This window comes from Sinocyclocheilus anshuiensis, unplaced genomic scaffold (genome assembly GCF_001515605.1).
Source record: "Sinocyclocheilus anshuiensis isolate Anshui unplaced genomic scaffold, SAMN03320099.WGS_v1.1 scaffold3470, whole genome shotgun sequence".
In the NCBI taxonomy this organism is placed as follows: domain Eukaryota; kingdom Metazoa; phylum Chordata; class Actinopteri; order Cypriniformes; family Cyprinidae; genus Sinocyclocheilus; species Sinocyclocheilus anshuiensis.
Window position 1 is genome coordinate 12,962 of NW_015541140.1, and position 16,071 is coordinate 29,032.

Below are 16,071 nucleotides of genomic sequence, written 5' to 3' on the forward strand. Positions count from 1 at the left end.
CTATCTTGAGCACGACCCGCTCGCGAAAACAGCTGTGTGATCACAGGGACCGTAGGTTGGAGCGTAGGCTGTCACCCTCCACCTTGAAAGTGTATGTGGCTGCTATTGCAGCACATCATGATGCAGTGGACGGCCGGTCCCTGGGAAAGCACAATCTCATCGTCAGATTCCTGAGGGGTGCCAGGAGGTTAAATCCTCCTAGGCCACCCTTGGTGCCCTCCTGGGATCTCTCTACCATCCTGGCTGGCCTTCAGAGGGATCCCTTTGAGCCGCTGGATTCAGTTGAGCTTAAATTCCTGTCTGCTAAGACAGCGCTCCTGACTGCGCTCACATCCATCAAGAGGGTGGGGGACCTCCAACCATTTTCAGTGAGCGAAGAGGGCCTTGTGTTCGGGCCGGCCTACTCTCAAGTCGTCCTGAGACCCCAGCCTGGATACGTGCCCAAGGTTCCCACCACGCCGATCAGGTGGTGAACTTGCAAGCACTGCCCTTGGAGGAGGCAGATCCAGCCTTGGCGTTGCTGTGTCCCGTAAGAGCATTGCGCTTTTTTCCTCCTCAAGTTCAGTTCCCCAGACGGCGAGCCCTGGTGGAGTTCCTCCAGCACCCCGGCAGTCAGATTGGGCGGAGCAGTCTAACGCCAGGCCCAGTATTGGTGTTAGCTTGCCCGGGTCTCCGGTCAGCCCCTGTACTGGGCTAGGTGTCCACATGGCTTGATTCCCTTCAGGCGAGCTAGGTGTCCATATGGCTTGATTCCCTGCGGGCAATCCCATATGCGTATTCTTCCACGGTAAGGTTTCCCCCTTGGTAAACCCATGTCTTCCCTTCGACAGACCAGTTCTGTCCATCTCTGCTGGCAGTCGTTCCATCACTACTCTCAGGTAGGACCTGCCTCAGAGACCCATTCCATATGTAGTACTGCCCCAGGCATGAGTCAGTCCATATCTGAGCCTCCACATGATACCTCCCTACGGGTAAGATGTGACCTCCATAGTGCCCTTCTCAGGAAGGCTCGCTTCCCCATCGTTGCTGCCGAGCTGTAACATTGAAAGGAATAGCAGCTTGGCTATCACCAGCAGCGATATACTCACCTTTGGTCCCTATGGGTTACAAGGTCAGCGAATTTGCGCTGGGGCGGTGGGAAGGTTACGACCTTTGCGTAGTATTTGTCTGACATGCGGCTGATTGTCAACATTTGTAATGCCATAGGGTTGTGACGGGGTTCAGGTTGTGGCGCTTTCCATGGACCCCATAATGTCGAGTCACGACATAACTCGTAGTGACCAACAGATAGGGAACGTCTCGGTTACGTACACTCCCTGATGGAGGGAACGGAGACGTTATGTCCCCATGCCACAACCTCGAACCATCGCTGGTTGCCAGGGATAGCAGCTTGGCTATCACCAGCAGCGATATACTCACCTTTGGTCCCTATGGGTTACAAGGTCAGCGAATTTGCGCTGGGGCGGTGGGAAGGTTACGACCTTTGCGTAGTATTTGTCTGACGGCTTGTCAATATTTGCTATGCTATAGGGTTGTGACGGGGTTCAGGCTGTGGCCTTTTCCATGGACCCCTAATGTCGTCACGACATAACTCAAAGTGACCGACAGATCGGGAACGTCTCGGTTATGTACGTAACCCTCGATCGAACCATCTCTGGTTGCCTGGGACAAGTTCTCGGCTCCTCGGCATAAAACCTGAATGAGTGGATACTCACTGTCGCCTATTTATACCCGTATGCACGGGGAGTAGCGCAGGTATGCAAAATACACTAGCCAAATTTCATTTGGCGTTTTCCCTTAAAGGTCCCATGGCATGAAAATTTCACTTTATGAGGTTTTTTAACATTAATATGAGTTCCCCTAGCCTGCCTATGGTCCCCCAGTGGCTAGAAATGGCGATAGGTGTAAACCGAGCCCTGGGTATCCTGCTTTGCCTTTGAGAAAATGAAAGCTCAGATGGCCCAATCTGGAATCTTCCCTTTATGTCGTCATACGGGGAAAGGTTACCTCCCCTTTCTCTGCTTTGCCCGCCCAGAGAATTTGGCCCGCCCATGAGAAAATGAGCTACTACCGTGCGAGGCGAGCGCAATATTTTTTTTTCCTCGAGAGACATCATGGCTTGCAAACGAGCGAAGCATGGCAGTTGCCCCGCCTCTCTCCTCCTCATTAGCATTTAAAGCTACAGACACAGAAATGGCACGTCCTAAGGAAAGCTCATTGTGGGACTGGCTCGTAGTGGCTGAAATTCTGCACCAAGGCTGAATTTCGGGAAAGAGACTTCAGATACAGTACTAGGGACCACTTAGGCCTATATAAAAGCATCCAGAAAGCAGCATGTCATGGGACCTTTAAAGTCAGAGATGATTGGGGCTCCCAAATGAATCCACTAATGTCGTCACGACATAACGTCTCCATTCCCTCCATCAGGGAACGAGGGTTACGTACGTAACCAAGACATTTTTAGCTTTGATTAAAAGTATGAAATAAATTGCTCCAAGTACCCTCGGGCTCCATTGTGACAATCACGCGGCCTCTGTAAACAAATCTCCCCATCTTAATGTCATGTCCTCAACTCAGATTCTATACTGCATCTCAAGCCTTAAAATTAAGAGAGGCCAGTATAGTCTTGATCAGATACCTTTCTGCTTTGTCTGGTCTTTCCAGCATAATAAACTCTCCAGTGAGGCCTGATGCTTTAGATTGCACTAAAGAGTGTTCCGCATTGGCTTTCTGTTTTTTTGAAATTTACAAGATTCCTTTCTATCCCGCCCTGACATTCTTTTCCAGGGTCCGCTGCTGAGACTATATTTGAACAGAATAATATATATCTCAGAAGTCAAGCCAGAAGCCAAGTGTCCTCTCACAGGAGGATAATAGATGTACGTTTATTAGTTGTAAGGACATGGCAGTAGACTGTCCTACTTTAACCTGAAGCCTCATAGTACTTTCTATTTTTGTGACAAACTCTGAGAAGCTGAAGCGGACTTGAAGACAACAGAAGTCGACAGAAGACAGAACGATGTCAAAGTTTGGATGGTTAAAACCCAGCTTTTGGGCTGTAGACTACAGTACTATGCTGATGAGATCAAGCCATTCGGTGTCTGTCTGAACCATCCTGTGCTGTAGGGTTTTATTGCTCCGCTCTGCACCAGTTAGTCTGATAAATATGAAATCCAAAAAAGAGGACATGACCAGCAATGGGCCGCAGCTGTAAAACTTTTTTTTTTTCTTCCATTCAACTAGCACAAATCTGAATAAAACTGCAGTATTTGGAGCACTAATTTAAAGGAAGCATGTTAACAAAAGACTAGGCAAAAAATGTTATTGTGAGACACATGAAATGTTAGTGAGAGGCTAGAAGCCTGAAATCTTTGACAAAATGAACCCCACAGAGTTTGGATGTGAGATATGAAATATGGAACAACCAAGTACAATGAGCGGAAACTTTTTTTTTTCTCTCGTCTACTTTCCAGTCTCTTATTTTTTGTAAATTCAGGGTGATGCACACATGCTTCATTGTTATGAATTATTCATGCGAGAACTAAAATAAACCTGAACGAGAACACCATATGCCAACTTTATTGTAGAAAATATTTGTGTGTGTGTATGCATGCATATATGTATATGTTGAAATCCTGCTTATAGGGTGAACACTGCCTCATGGGAGTCAAAAGAGTCTACCGAAAGCTGAAGTCCATAGCAAGGTGTGTTATGGGTAAAACCTACTCTGTCACAATGATATCCGAGCCATGTGACTGCACTGAGTCGGACTTTGAGTGGTAAGTAAACAAGCACCTTTCTTCAAAGATTCAAGCTCTATTCTAAAACTACAGACTTCTCTAACACAGTGATATGTCAGTATGAAAAGCCACAGCAAAATAGTTTTTGTTTTTAATTATCTGATTGATAAATAATTAATACATATAATAATTTACCAATCAAAAGTTTGGGGTCAGTAAGATTTTTATTTTATTTTATTTTATTTTAAGGAGGATACATTTTAATTCAGAAAACAAACGTATTTAATTGATCAAAAGTGACAGTAAAGAGATTTATAATGTTATAATTTAATTTAAACTTTTACATTTACTTTCTATTCATTAAATAATTCTATTAAAAAAACAGCAACTTAGAATGATTTCTGAAGGATCATGGCTGGAATAAATTACATTTTAAATATATATTCAAATAGAAAACACTTATGTTAAATTGTATTAATAGTACAGTTTTTTATCTCTGTATTTTTGATCAAATAAATGCAGCCTTGGTGAACATAAGAGACGTCTTTCAAAAAAAATTAAAGACATCGACCCCAAACTTTTAGTGCATGTCAACAGTTGTCTCAAAATAAATGTTTGAAGAAATATCTGTGACAAAGTTGATACCTAAATGAAAGTCTAGCTGTAAAAAGCAACTTTTGAGCAATTACATTTTCTGGATTGAAGTTGTGGCTTGTCCTCACAAGATCAGCATTTTCAGAAGAGTAATTTTCTTAAAGAAGATCTTTGCTATGTGGAAACTAGTCAAGCTGTGTGAAGACAGCTAAATGGAGAAAAACGTGTTACTTCTTAAAAATCACAGTTCCTCAATAGTAGTACTGTTGTCTCCGTCTGTCAACCATCCTATCTTCTGTAGTATTTCACGCCCCGCGCTTTGTGGCTTAAACCCTCCATTTGTATTCCTAACAGTCTTTTCTCGTCATGTAAATGTGGCCTCTCTCCTCATTTCCCCCTGAATTATCAAAGTTATTAATGTCACTGTTCTGGAAAGTTCCAAATTTGCAGGCCCCTCGAGGCCGTACAGAACAAAGTGTGAAAGTTGTTAATCAGGGAGTGAAACGCTGTGTGTCCACCAACACAAGCTGGCTACATCTGTGTAGCTTGTCATGGTAATTAGTGTCATTTGTTTTCTTGATTGGGGTGTTGAGTTGCATTGGAGGACAAACAACTTTGGCTTCTGTTGTCTGACAGTTAGGTCTAAACATAAATGAATTAATATAAAAGTGGATGCCGAAAGTATTTTTATGCTGACAAAGATTTCCATGCATTTGAATACAAAGATATGTCTTTCTCTGGGTTATTTGTTAAATGTTAACATGAAAGAGAGATGCTAGCACTTTAACTGCTGGCTGCTATACACTTTTTATAAATTGTTAGAAATTAAATGTTATATGACTGCAAAGAAATAAAGAAGCTTTAAAGCATGTAACGAGCATTATTATTATGACTAAAATGTCTAGTTAAAGACTTTTCTTGACTTGCCAGTAAGACAAAAGATTTAGTCTATTTACAGTAAATAAGTATAATGTGAGTGACACTTAGACTTTTGCTTTAAATAAATATTATTCCTGACAGCTATAATTATTTTCATATAAAAGTGAGAATTATTCATCATAGCGAGGAAGATTGGCATTTTGACTTCAATATAAGGCTTCAGTATAATATAATAATAATTATAATAATATTTAATTTGAATTCAATATAATAAAAGGCTTTCTCAATGTAAATATTTTACAGATGACAAATATCAGTGTTTATTTGACCAAACAAACACCGAAAAAAAAATTATGGTGTAGGATTTACGTGGAAACAATTTTCACTCAGAAATTGCTAGTTTATTTCACAAATACTTTTAAAGAAATGGCAATTAACACACTGAATTAAGCATGAAATTCTTAATGTATTCTCTTGTAAAATTTATTTAATGTATTTACAATTTTGAAAATATTTTTATTTCAATTATTTATTTATTTATTTTAAGAAAGGCCTTTTTCAGACCAATGGGATTCTAGCTTAGTGGTGTGAGAACTGGTCTGATGATTGTGTTAAATGACTTAACACAATGTCAAAGAGTAGAGAACTCATGTCTGTTCTCACCATGTTTTTTTTTTTTGTTTTTTTACAGTGATTATGGCTTCGAGAGAAGGGCTGATGGGAAATGTACTCCAGCATTCTGGTTCCTGCCCTCCTCCATGTCTCGGACCTGTACTACAGAACACACGTTCCTCAACAGCACTGGGTGAGATCTCATGTGACGTATGCATCTATCCATTGAAGTGATTATTCAGTGTTCCCATTTAGATAGCTAAGTAAACTTGTACAGTACTGTATGTGTTTGTGAGATTTTCTATTAAACATGTTTGCCATCTGCATTCTCAAATGATTTTGATGTATGACTCATTTAAAATGTTGTATGTGTTTTCACTGTAGCAGATTAGCAGACTAATGAATTTCAATGTTGTCAACTGATCATTTTGTATTAGAGCTTCAGAACTGGTTTATAAATGTGTGTCTTTTGAATGTGTGTTATGCGTCTGTGTGTGTGCAGGTACAGAAAGGTGGTGTCTAATAACTGCACCGGAGGGGTGATAGAGCAGTACACGGCTCGTAGGCACCTGTGCCCTAGCCAGGCCCCTCGCGGCCTTCACTTAGTGACCAGCGAAGGGAAGCTAACGGCTACTATTGCCAGCAACGTCACCTTCCTCGTCTTCCTGGAGGAGGTATAGAAAGATTCAGTGTTTCCTGCACTGCTTATAGGTGACAAAATCATACATTGTCTTTCAGGGAATGTGAGTTTGCATTCTGAGCAGATAAAACAACTGCAAAATAATAGCAAGAAAACACATCTTTCCCATTGACTGCTTATGAAAACTAACAGTCATTAGCTATGTTTCCATCACCCCATTTTTATGTACATTTTGAAGTATCGCATCAGAAACAAGTGATGGAAACACCAAATTTAGAAAAAAAATTTTTTTTTACGCTCGCTTGAGGTGGTTTCTGACTTGTGCGAAAAAGGGTTAAGGCGAATAATGGGAGATGGAAATGCATTTTGCGAATAAATTCCTCCATGCACATCAAAAAAGTCATTTGACTTTGCGCAATGGGACCGCATAACCTGACTAACCAGTGGACAGATCTTTTTGCACAATATCTGAAATGTTGTTATGGTTATTCTTAAATGCTCGAGCATAGTTTGTCTTCAAAGTATTTCTGTATTATTGCCTCCCAGAAACAGCGGGCATCCACCTCTGAAAGCAATGACCGCATTTATTGTGTTTCGTCTGCTCATTCGCAAGTAATTTATTATATATGAAAATTATTGTATGTAGTAGCTTCTACTTTTTTAGTGATATTTAGTGCGAGTTTGTCAGGAAGTGATGATTTTGTTCTCTCTGACTCGTTGAATGGAAGCGGTGCTTATTCGCAAATGTTTTATGCGATATTCCAATTTTGCGCACAAGTTAAATTCGCAACTTTAGATGGAAGCCCGTCTACTGTGACCACTGTAGTCATTCACAAACAAACAACTTCAGTAACGCTTTGTTTTACAAACCAAATCTTACTATTGACAAGTTGCGTATTAGCATGCATTTTACTAGGATATTGGCTGTTTATTAATACTCACAATGAACATATTAAAGGACAAGTTCACTTCCAGAATAAAAATTTCCACAATTACCGCATTTATTGTGTTTCATCTGCTCGCTCTAAGGCGCAAGTAATTTATTTTATATGAAAATTATTATATTCAGTGGCTTCTCCTACTTTTTTTTTGGTGATATTTAGTGCCAGTTTGTCAGGAAGTGACAGTTTTGTTCTCTCTGACTCGTTGAATGAAAATGGTGCTTATTCGCAAAAGTTTTATGCGATATTCCAATTTTGCACACAAGTTAAATTCGCAACTTTAGATGGAAACCCGGCTATTGTTACCAGTGTAGTCATTCACAAACAAATGACTCCGTAATGCTTTGTTTTACGAACCAAATCTCACTATTTACAAGTTGCGTATTAGCATGCATTTTACTAGCATATTGGCTGTTTATTAATACAAAGAACAAGATATTAAAGGACTAGTTCACTTACAGAATAAAAAAATTCCTGATCATTTATTCATTCCCATGTCATTCAAGATGTTCATGTCTTTCTTTCTTCAGTCGAACAGAAATTAAGTTTTTTGAGGAAAACATTCCAGGATTTTTCTCTATAGTGGACTTCAATGGGAGCCAACGGCTTGAAAGTCCAAATTGCCATTTCAATGCAGCTTCAAAAGGCTCTACACTATCCCAGACAAGGAATAAGGGTCTTATCTAGTGAAATGATTGTCATTTTCTAAAGAAAAATAAATTTATTTACTTTTTAACCACAAATGCTCGTCTTGCTCTAGCTCTGTGATGCATGTCCACAACTTCACACATTAACATAATCCCGCTGGAAATGCATGACCATATTTTAGATCCCTTAATTCTACCCCATACCTAAACGTAACAACTACCTTACTAACTATTAATAACCAGCAAATGACGAGTTTATTGAGGCAAAAGTCATAGTTAGTTATAGTGAGAACTGGTTATAGTGAGAACTAAAGTGTGACCTTTACAATTTATCTACAGTACCTACTAGTGTTGTCACGGTACCAAAATTTCAGTATTCGGTACCAATACCAGTGAAAATCCACAGTTCTCGGTACCAATTTCGGTACCAAAGCAAAACACAAAAATATGCTAATTGAACAACATTTTTATTAATAACGTTAAACAAAAATTAAATGTACAAAACCAATGCCATTCTTTATACTTATTTAAAATTGTTTCAAGTTTTTCCACAAGTAATAAAAGTATGAAAAAAGTAAACAAGTTTCACCCAAAAGTTTAGTCATAGTTCTGCTGCCGCTGAAAAACATCTGTAAACTGTTGTCTGTTTTAGGGTTTGCTGGTGTGTTTCAGGATCTTCCTCAGTCTGCAGCTGTAAAAGGAAAATATAATATACTTCAGTAAAGCAATGGGCTGAGTCTGACCAAATGCAACATTAGATCATTGACACCAGTTAAAATATAACTTTTCAGTAAATAACAAACCTCAGCTTTTATAATAAATTTAGATAAGATTACATATATTAAGAATACCGGGTCTTTTGACAACACTAGTACCTACTGCTAAATCCCAAAGTACAGAGATAACCCTCATCCACCATAAATTGGGCATTGTAAGCTTGCGATTTTGAGAAATCATGAGAGACCATCTTGCCTGTACAAGAGCAATGTTTTCCCATGGTAGATCAGCGGTCTGGGACAGAGAAGACATCCTCCAAAGCAGATGAACTGACAGATGAATGAATTGTACACAGAGCTTTGCCAGTATCGTAGTCAGGAACAGTTTTGCTTTCTGCCTAAAAAAAAAGGGGAAAAATTCTAAGATATTACAGGAAGTTCTCTGAATGAAGAACATTTGTTCACCAGCCTGGTTGTGTGTGTGTGTGTGTTTTTTAAGCTAGACTCGATGTTTCACGTAATTACCCTTTTTTCCCAGGGTGATGGATCGAAAACCAGCATCACAGTGGATTTCGGCGACGGAAACGCTTTCACCTACTCCAACGTGAGCTCTATCGAGGATGGCATTAAACACATCTACAAGAACGTGGGAATCTACCGAGTGTCAGCCACGGCAGAGAACAGTCTGGGCTCGGAAACGGTGCTCCTCTTCCTACACATTACGTGTAAGCCAAGATATGGGAGGGCGAGTAACAATATGCACAATACAGACAGCCATATCGTATTCTACTTTTATATCCTTAATGTATTTTAAAGACCCACTGGGTCTGAGGACTCTTAACTCATTTATGCTTTATTGACCAGAAAAATCTCATTTGGCCTTGGTCGTATTGCACTCCACATTAAGCAATCTAGATTTCAAGCTTATAGTCTCTAACTGGAAAACAAGATTGGAATCATCCCTCTTAGTTATTGCCGACAGACACTTCAGTGTATGATGAAGGTCCCGAGGACCCAAAATATGATCAGGGTCTGATGAACTTTACTTAATGTAACTTTAAGAATTATGAATCCGTTATTTTTAGTAAATTAAAACCATACAGCACAAACAATGTAGTCAAATCAATTTCGAAACAAATTACTCTTTTGAACAGTTTGTTTAAGTGAATCAAATACTATTAGTTTACATTTTTCTCTTATGTTGCTCATAAAACTCCTGAGACTTCATATGACTATAAGCAATACACATTATGAGTAATATTTTATACAAATAAATTAATTATGCTATTTTTTTTTTTGTTTAATGTTGTTTAAAAATATATTTGAGAGTTTAATTCAAGAAAGGTTTGGAATGTTATTGCAGAACTATTTGGAATAGGCCTATTTAATTCTAATTCTCTTGATTCTTTTTGGCACAAAACACACAGAATGCCTACATTAGTCTGATTCTCTATTAATGATTGACTCTTATGAGTCATTTCTGTTTAGTGAATCATAAACATACAACAAAACCTGTATAGTCTGATTGCCAAACTGATGTCTCTTATCATTTATTTTTTTTAGAAAATTAAAACCATACATTGTGAACAGTGCAATCCAACTGATTTACAAACAAATTACTCTAATGAGCGATTCTTTTAATTGAATCAAACACAAACAGTTTACAGTTGACTCTTATGTTGCTCATAATACTCCTGAGATACGACTATAAGTAGTACACATTATAAGTAGTTATAAGGAGTTATGATTGATGATCAGCTGACTTTCTCAGACCACATTGCTAAAACTGCCCGGTCCTGCAGATTTGCTTTATTCAACATCAAGAAGATCAGGCCCTTTCTTTCAGAACATGCTTCACAACTCCTTGTTCAAGCTCTTGTTCAGTCCAGGCTGGACTATTGCAATGCTTTCTTAGCAGGTCTTCCAGCCAGTTCTATCAAACCTTTACAATTAATCCATAACGCGGCAGCAAGATTCATTTTAATGAGCCAAAAATAATGCACGTCACACCTCTGTTTATCAATTTGCACTGGCTACCAATAGTTGCTCACATAAAATTCAAGGCATTAATGTTTGCCTACAAAACCACCACTGGCTCTGCACCCCTTTACCTAAATTCATTACTTCAGACTTATGTGCCCTCTAGAAGCTTGTGTTCTGCAAGCGAACGTCGCTTTATTGTGCCATCACAAAGAGGCACAAAATCACTTTCAAGGACTTTTACATTAAATGTTCCCTACTGGTGGAATGACCTGCCCAACTCAATCCGAGCAGCTAAGTCCTTAGCCATCTTCAAGAATCGGCTAAAAACACATCTCTTCCATCTTTATTTGACCCTCTAACTCTAGCACTCTCTATTCTAATTCTAATCTTTATAAAAAAAAAAAAACTTGCCCATTTTAGACTTGGAATGGCACTCTATTCATTTACTAACTGCTTGTTTTCTTTAAAAACAAAACAAAACTAAATAAAACTAAAAAACTAACACTAGCTTCTCTAATCTTTTTGTATTCTATCTATTTGTTTTCTTTTTATTTATTATACAATTAACAAAAGCAAAAAAGTCCTCTAACACCAGCTTGCTCTATTCTTATATTACTGGATGCTCGAAATTGAATGGGAGAATGCACGTTTTAAACCACTTATTGTACAGGTAGGTAAGTTAATTGCCATTCTAATCTAATGCACTGCTGCACTGTAACGCACACACATTACAGACAGTAGCTCGTAAATCACACGTAGATCGCGCGCACACAGAATCATTCAGCGCGGAAATGTATTGTCAACCAGTGTTGGGCAGTAACGCGTTACTGTAGTTTGATTACTTTTTTAATCCAGTGGATTAGAGACCTGCTCCCGCGAGACCCGATGCAACAGAGTGCGGCGCGGGACAAGATGGGCGAGTGCTGGTGCGGGCGGGTAGACGCTAGTGTGTGTGCGGGATGCAGGAGAATAAAATGATTCACGGGACTCCCGCTAAATAGAAATATCTAAAACAAATTAATTGTTATTCATCTATTGCACAAAAGCAACATGAACTAATATAAAATGACGATTAACAGGTGCAAGCGTATGCAGAGTTTCTATTTAGGCAGAGATTGCAGCGTTGAGCAATGCAGTGCTGAAATTTGCGTGCTCACGAATCCTCTCATTATAACACACGAATTGTAGACATTATGAAAGATTCATTATACATATATTTATTGTTATAACAGAGATTTGTGAGATTGCGATGAACTGAGATGTCTTTTAGAGATTATAAATGCTGCGCTCTTTGCTGGCATTCTGCCATGCTAAACCATGCACGCAGCAGCCACTTGCTTTAGTTAAAAATAACAGTTCTCTGTGAATGTTGATGCTTTAATAACAGATATTTATCGGGAGCATGTATGCTGGGATTTCATAAATTTAATGGAGAAAAAAGTAATGTAACTAGTAATGTAACTAATTACTAATTACTTTTGAAATAAAGTAATCAGAACAGTAACGTGATTACTTTTAAAATGAGTAATCAGTAATCAGTAATTTGATTACATTTTCGGAGTAATTTGCCCAACACAGTTCTTGAGCACCACATCGGCATACGGAAGACTGGAGTAACGGATCATATGAACAATGCCATCACATGAACAAATTACATTTAAAAATATATTAGAATAGAGAACCGTTCTTTTAAATTGTAATAATATTTAACAATATGACTGATTTTACTGTATTTTTTTTAATCATGTAAATTCAGCCTTGGTGAGCATAAGAGACAAAAACATTAAAAAATCTCGACCGACCCCAAACTGTTACTGTATTTTTGCCTGACAAGTTTGTTTTTCTGACAGACCCCCTCCAGTGGTGAGGTGCCGTACCTGGGCACTTATCTGACCGTTCTCACCATGTTGGACACAGCACTAAGTGACAATGTAGAGGTGAGAATTTTTTTCTGACCTTAATTCATGTCATATACTGTACATAGTAGTTGTTTTATTTTTTTCAGTTACCACACTGACGTTTCTTTGTTTAAATGATAAACTCTCTTCTTTGTGCTCACAGGGGGGTCTCATCAACTTTGAGAAGCGCAGAAAAGTTAGTACAATCACTGTAGCCTTCATATTGTTTCACTGAAAAGAAGCTCACTAGGTTTTATACCAAATGCTAGTGTGTCAAGAGTGCTGACGTGTGTTTCTCCATTCCTTTCTGTGTTCAGGAGTTTGAGATAGAGATTATAAATGCTGCGCTCTTTGCTGGCATTCTGCCATGCCAAACCATACACGTAGCAGCTGCTTGCTTTAGTTAAAAATAACGAGTGTTCTGTGAATGTTGATGCTTTAATAACAAATATTTATAGGGAGCATGTATGCTAGGATTTCATAAATTATACATTTTCAGAGTAACTTGCCCAGCACTTTTCTGTGATTTCTCAATAAAGTAGCTTTGAAACTGAAAAGTTCAAGCATATATTTCTTAATAACTCAATTCCACAACTTCACTACTAGTAGAAAGACGCTGCCAGGTAGAATTAATTCAGACTCGCAATCGCTTTCACTAATGCATTCATATGAATGTAATCTTTACTGTGCTACTTTATCTGTATCTGATTTAGAACAAGCAGAAATCTGTGAGAAATATAACGACCTAAAGACAAAAGAACTGATAAAAATGAGCTGTTATAGGAGCAATAGTCATGTGGGCAGCGCTGTGTCATATGCCATAGTTGTGCACAAGCTGTTTATCACAGCTCCAGAGTTATTTGTTCATTAATGACGCCATCAGTGAATAGTCGACTTCGACTCCACTTTCATCACATAAAAGTCGACTTTTAAAAAATCGTTCAACCCCTATAGTTATATCTAATAACTTTATTGTCATGACAATGTTACCCCTAAAATGGCCACAAAAATTAGAACTCTAGCTACAGCTTAATAATACTTAATAATACTTATATAATTATAATCAAATCTCATTTGTAAGTCGCTTTGGATAAAAGCTTCTGCTAAATGACTAAGTGTAAATGTAAATGTAATATTTGATTCTAATTCTCTTGATTCTTTATGGCACAAAACACACAGAATGCCCACATTAGTCCGATTCTCTAATGATTGACTCTTATGAGTCAGTTCTGTTTAGTGAATCATAAACAAACAGCAAAACCTGTATAGTCTGATTGCCAAACGAATGTCTTTTATGAGTCAATACTTTTTAGTAAATTAAAATCATACAGTGTGAACAGTGTAATCCAACCGATTTCCAAACAAATGACTCTAATGAACGATTCTTTTAAGTGAATAACAGCATCGAACTGTTATATTTACTGTCAAGTTGTACTTAAAATTACTCTGACGTCTTATGACAATGCACAGCTACATTATGCTACAGAGTAGCATTAAAAAAATGTCACCACATTTTTTGCTTGTTTAATATTGTTGTTTAATATATAGTTAATGCCAATTATTGAATTGCTTTCATGCTGTCTCTACAGACTGTGAGAAATCATTAAAAAGCATGGATTTCAGATGTACTTACCCTTTGATGTTTTGTAAAAAGAAAAGAAAAGTGTGGTTGGTCATTTCACATGCTGGTCAAACGGCCTATTCCTGTCCACGTAGGTGGTTCTTGGCCAGAATATGGATTAGACTTTATGCCAATAATCAAAAATGTTGTTTAATATATAGTTAATGCCAATTACTGAATTGCTTTCATGCTGTCTCTACAGACTGTGAGAAATCATTAAAAAGCATCGATTTCAGATGTACTTACCCTTTGATGTTTTGTAAAAAGAAAAGAAAAGTGTGGTTGGTCATTTCACATGCTGGTCAAACGGCCTATTCCTGTCCACGTAGGTGGTTCTTGGCCAGAATATGGATTAGACTTTATGCCAATAATCAAAAATTCTGGCTTTACAAACTTTTGAGCAGACAACTCTATCCTATGTAGCAATGATTTTGGAAGATGCTATTTTAACACATGAGCAGATGGCCTGAGTTTAAGCTTTTTTTAGTGGTTGTAGTCTGTGTTCGTGCTAGAGGAAGCTCATCAAATATCAGTGTTTAACAGAGATTAACTAAGCATTTTGATTCAAATGTTCACCCTTTTTCTCATGACCACCTACTCAGTGAACTTGCCACCCCCTGCTACATTCAGGCAGACAGATGCCTCCGCAGTGACATATTGATCAGGGAGACTTCCAATCTGCCAATCCTGTCTTGCCAGGCAAAGCAAATTGGGCCTCTGGAGCATGAGCTGAAATTCACACGCAGATGGCTCTGTGTTCCTATGAGAAGTATTTGTGAATGAATGAATATATGTAATTATACATATCATTTGGAGGATGTTAAGTTTGTGCTATAACTTTAAGGCTGTTCTTTCTTTGGTCACAAATAAGAACTACATTCTACCATAATTTGCTCATATATAATTCTGTGAGAATATATCATATAACTACTGTTCTTTTTTTTTTTTCACTTTTTATTATTATTATTTTTTTTCATTATTTATTATTTTTATTTTTTATTATTTATTTATGGTGAAGGAATTCTCTTAAGCTTACCTTGGCTGTATGTATTTGAATAAAAAATACAGTAAAAACAGTAATATTGTGAAATATTATTACAGATTAAAATAACTGCTTTCTGTTTGAATATATTTCAAAATGTAATTTATTTCTGTGATGATGGCAAAGCTGAATTTTTAGCAGCCATTACTTATTGTCACATGACTCTTTAGAAATCAATCTCATGTTGATTTTGTGCCCAATAAACTGTTAAAAATTTTTTAAAAGTTAATATATCCGAATCCGGTTCAAGATTTATCATATTATAAGCTCCATACTAAGTGCCATTTGAAATTTTCTTCTAAAACTAGCATTTTTATGAGGCCCTTATGTGTAGGTTCAATATTTTCAATTTAATGGCAATGAATAGGTTATTTTTATTGCAATTAAAGTGAAATAACTGAACATAAACATAGTAGTCTGGGAAAAATGTTCATTATATATATATATTCAATTAAATTCAAATTTATTTTTATAGTGCTTTTCACGATGCAAATCATTGCAAAGCAGCTTTACAGAAAATTAAAGTTTCTACATTCTATTTAGTAATAGCTTATCAGCGGTGACTATCTAATCAAACAGATGGTGAACACTATTAACAGCAATGATGAGCTTGTAGCGTGATAGAAGACTAGTTATGCAGGAGCTAAACCATTTAGGGCCTTAAAAGTAAGTAGTAATATGTTGTAACTGATACGGAACTTAATAGGTAGCCAGTGCAGAGACTGTAAAATTGGGGTAATATGATCATATTTTCTTGA

The 16,071-nt window shown here is 37.7% G+C and overlaps 1 protein-coding gene across 1 annotated transcript in view; it reads left to right on the top strand.

Moving 5' to 3' along the window:
• Nucleotides 1-16,071, top strand: part of LOC107690753 (VPS10 domain-containing receptor SorCS1-like) — a gene marked incomplete at its 5' end in the record, with an annotated part of 45,431 nt that overhangs the window by 10,303 nt on the left and 19,057 nt on the right. The window contains 7 exons of the mRNA XM_016489161.1: nt 3,646-3,779; nt 5,905-6,018; nt 6,328-6,499; nt 9,308-9,550; nt 12,603-12,689; nt 12,814-12,846; nt 12,968-13,033. Coding sequence (XP_016344647.1) covers nt 3,646-3,779; nt 5,905-6,018; nt 6,328-6,499; nt 9,308-9,550; nt 12,603-12,689; nt 12,814-12,846; nt 12,968-13,033 — 849 coding nt within the window. The remainder of the gene's footprint in view (nt 1-3,645; nt 3,780-5,904; nt 6,019-6,327; nt 6,500-9,307; nt 9,551-12,602; nt 12,690-12,813; nt 12,847-12,967; nt 13,034-16,071) is intronic.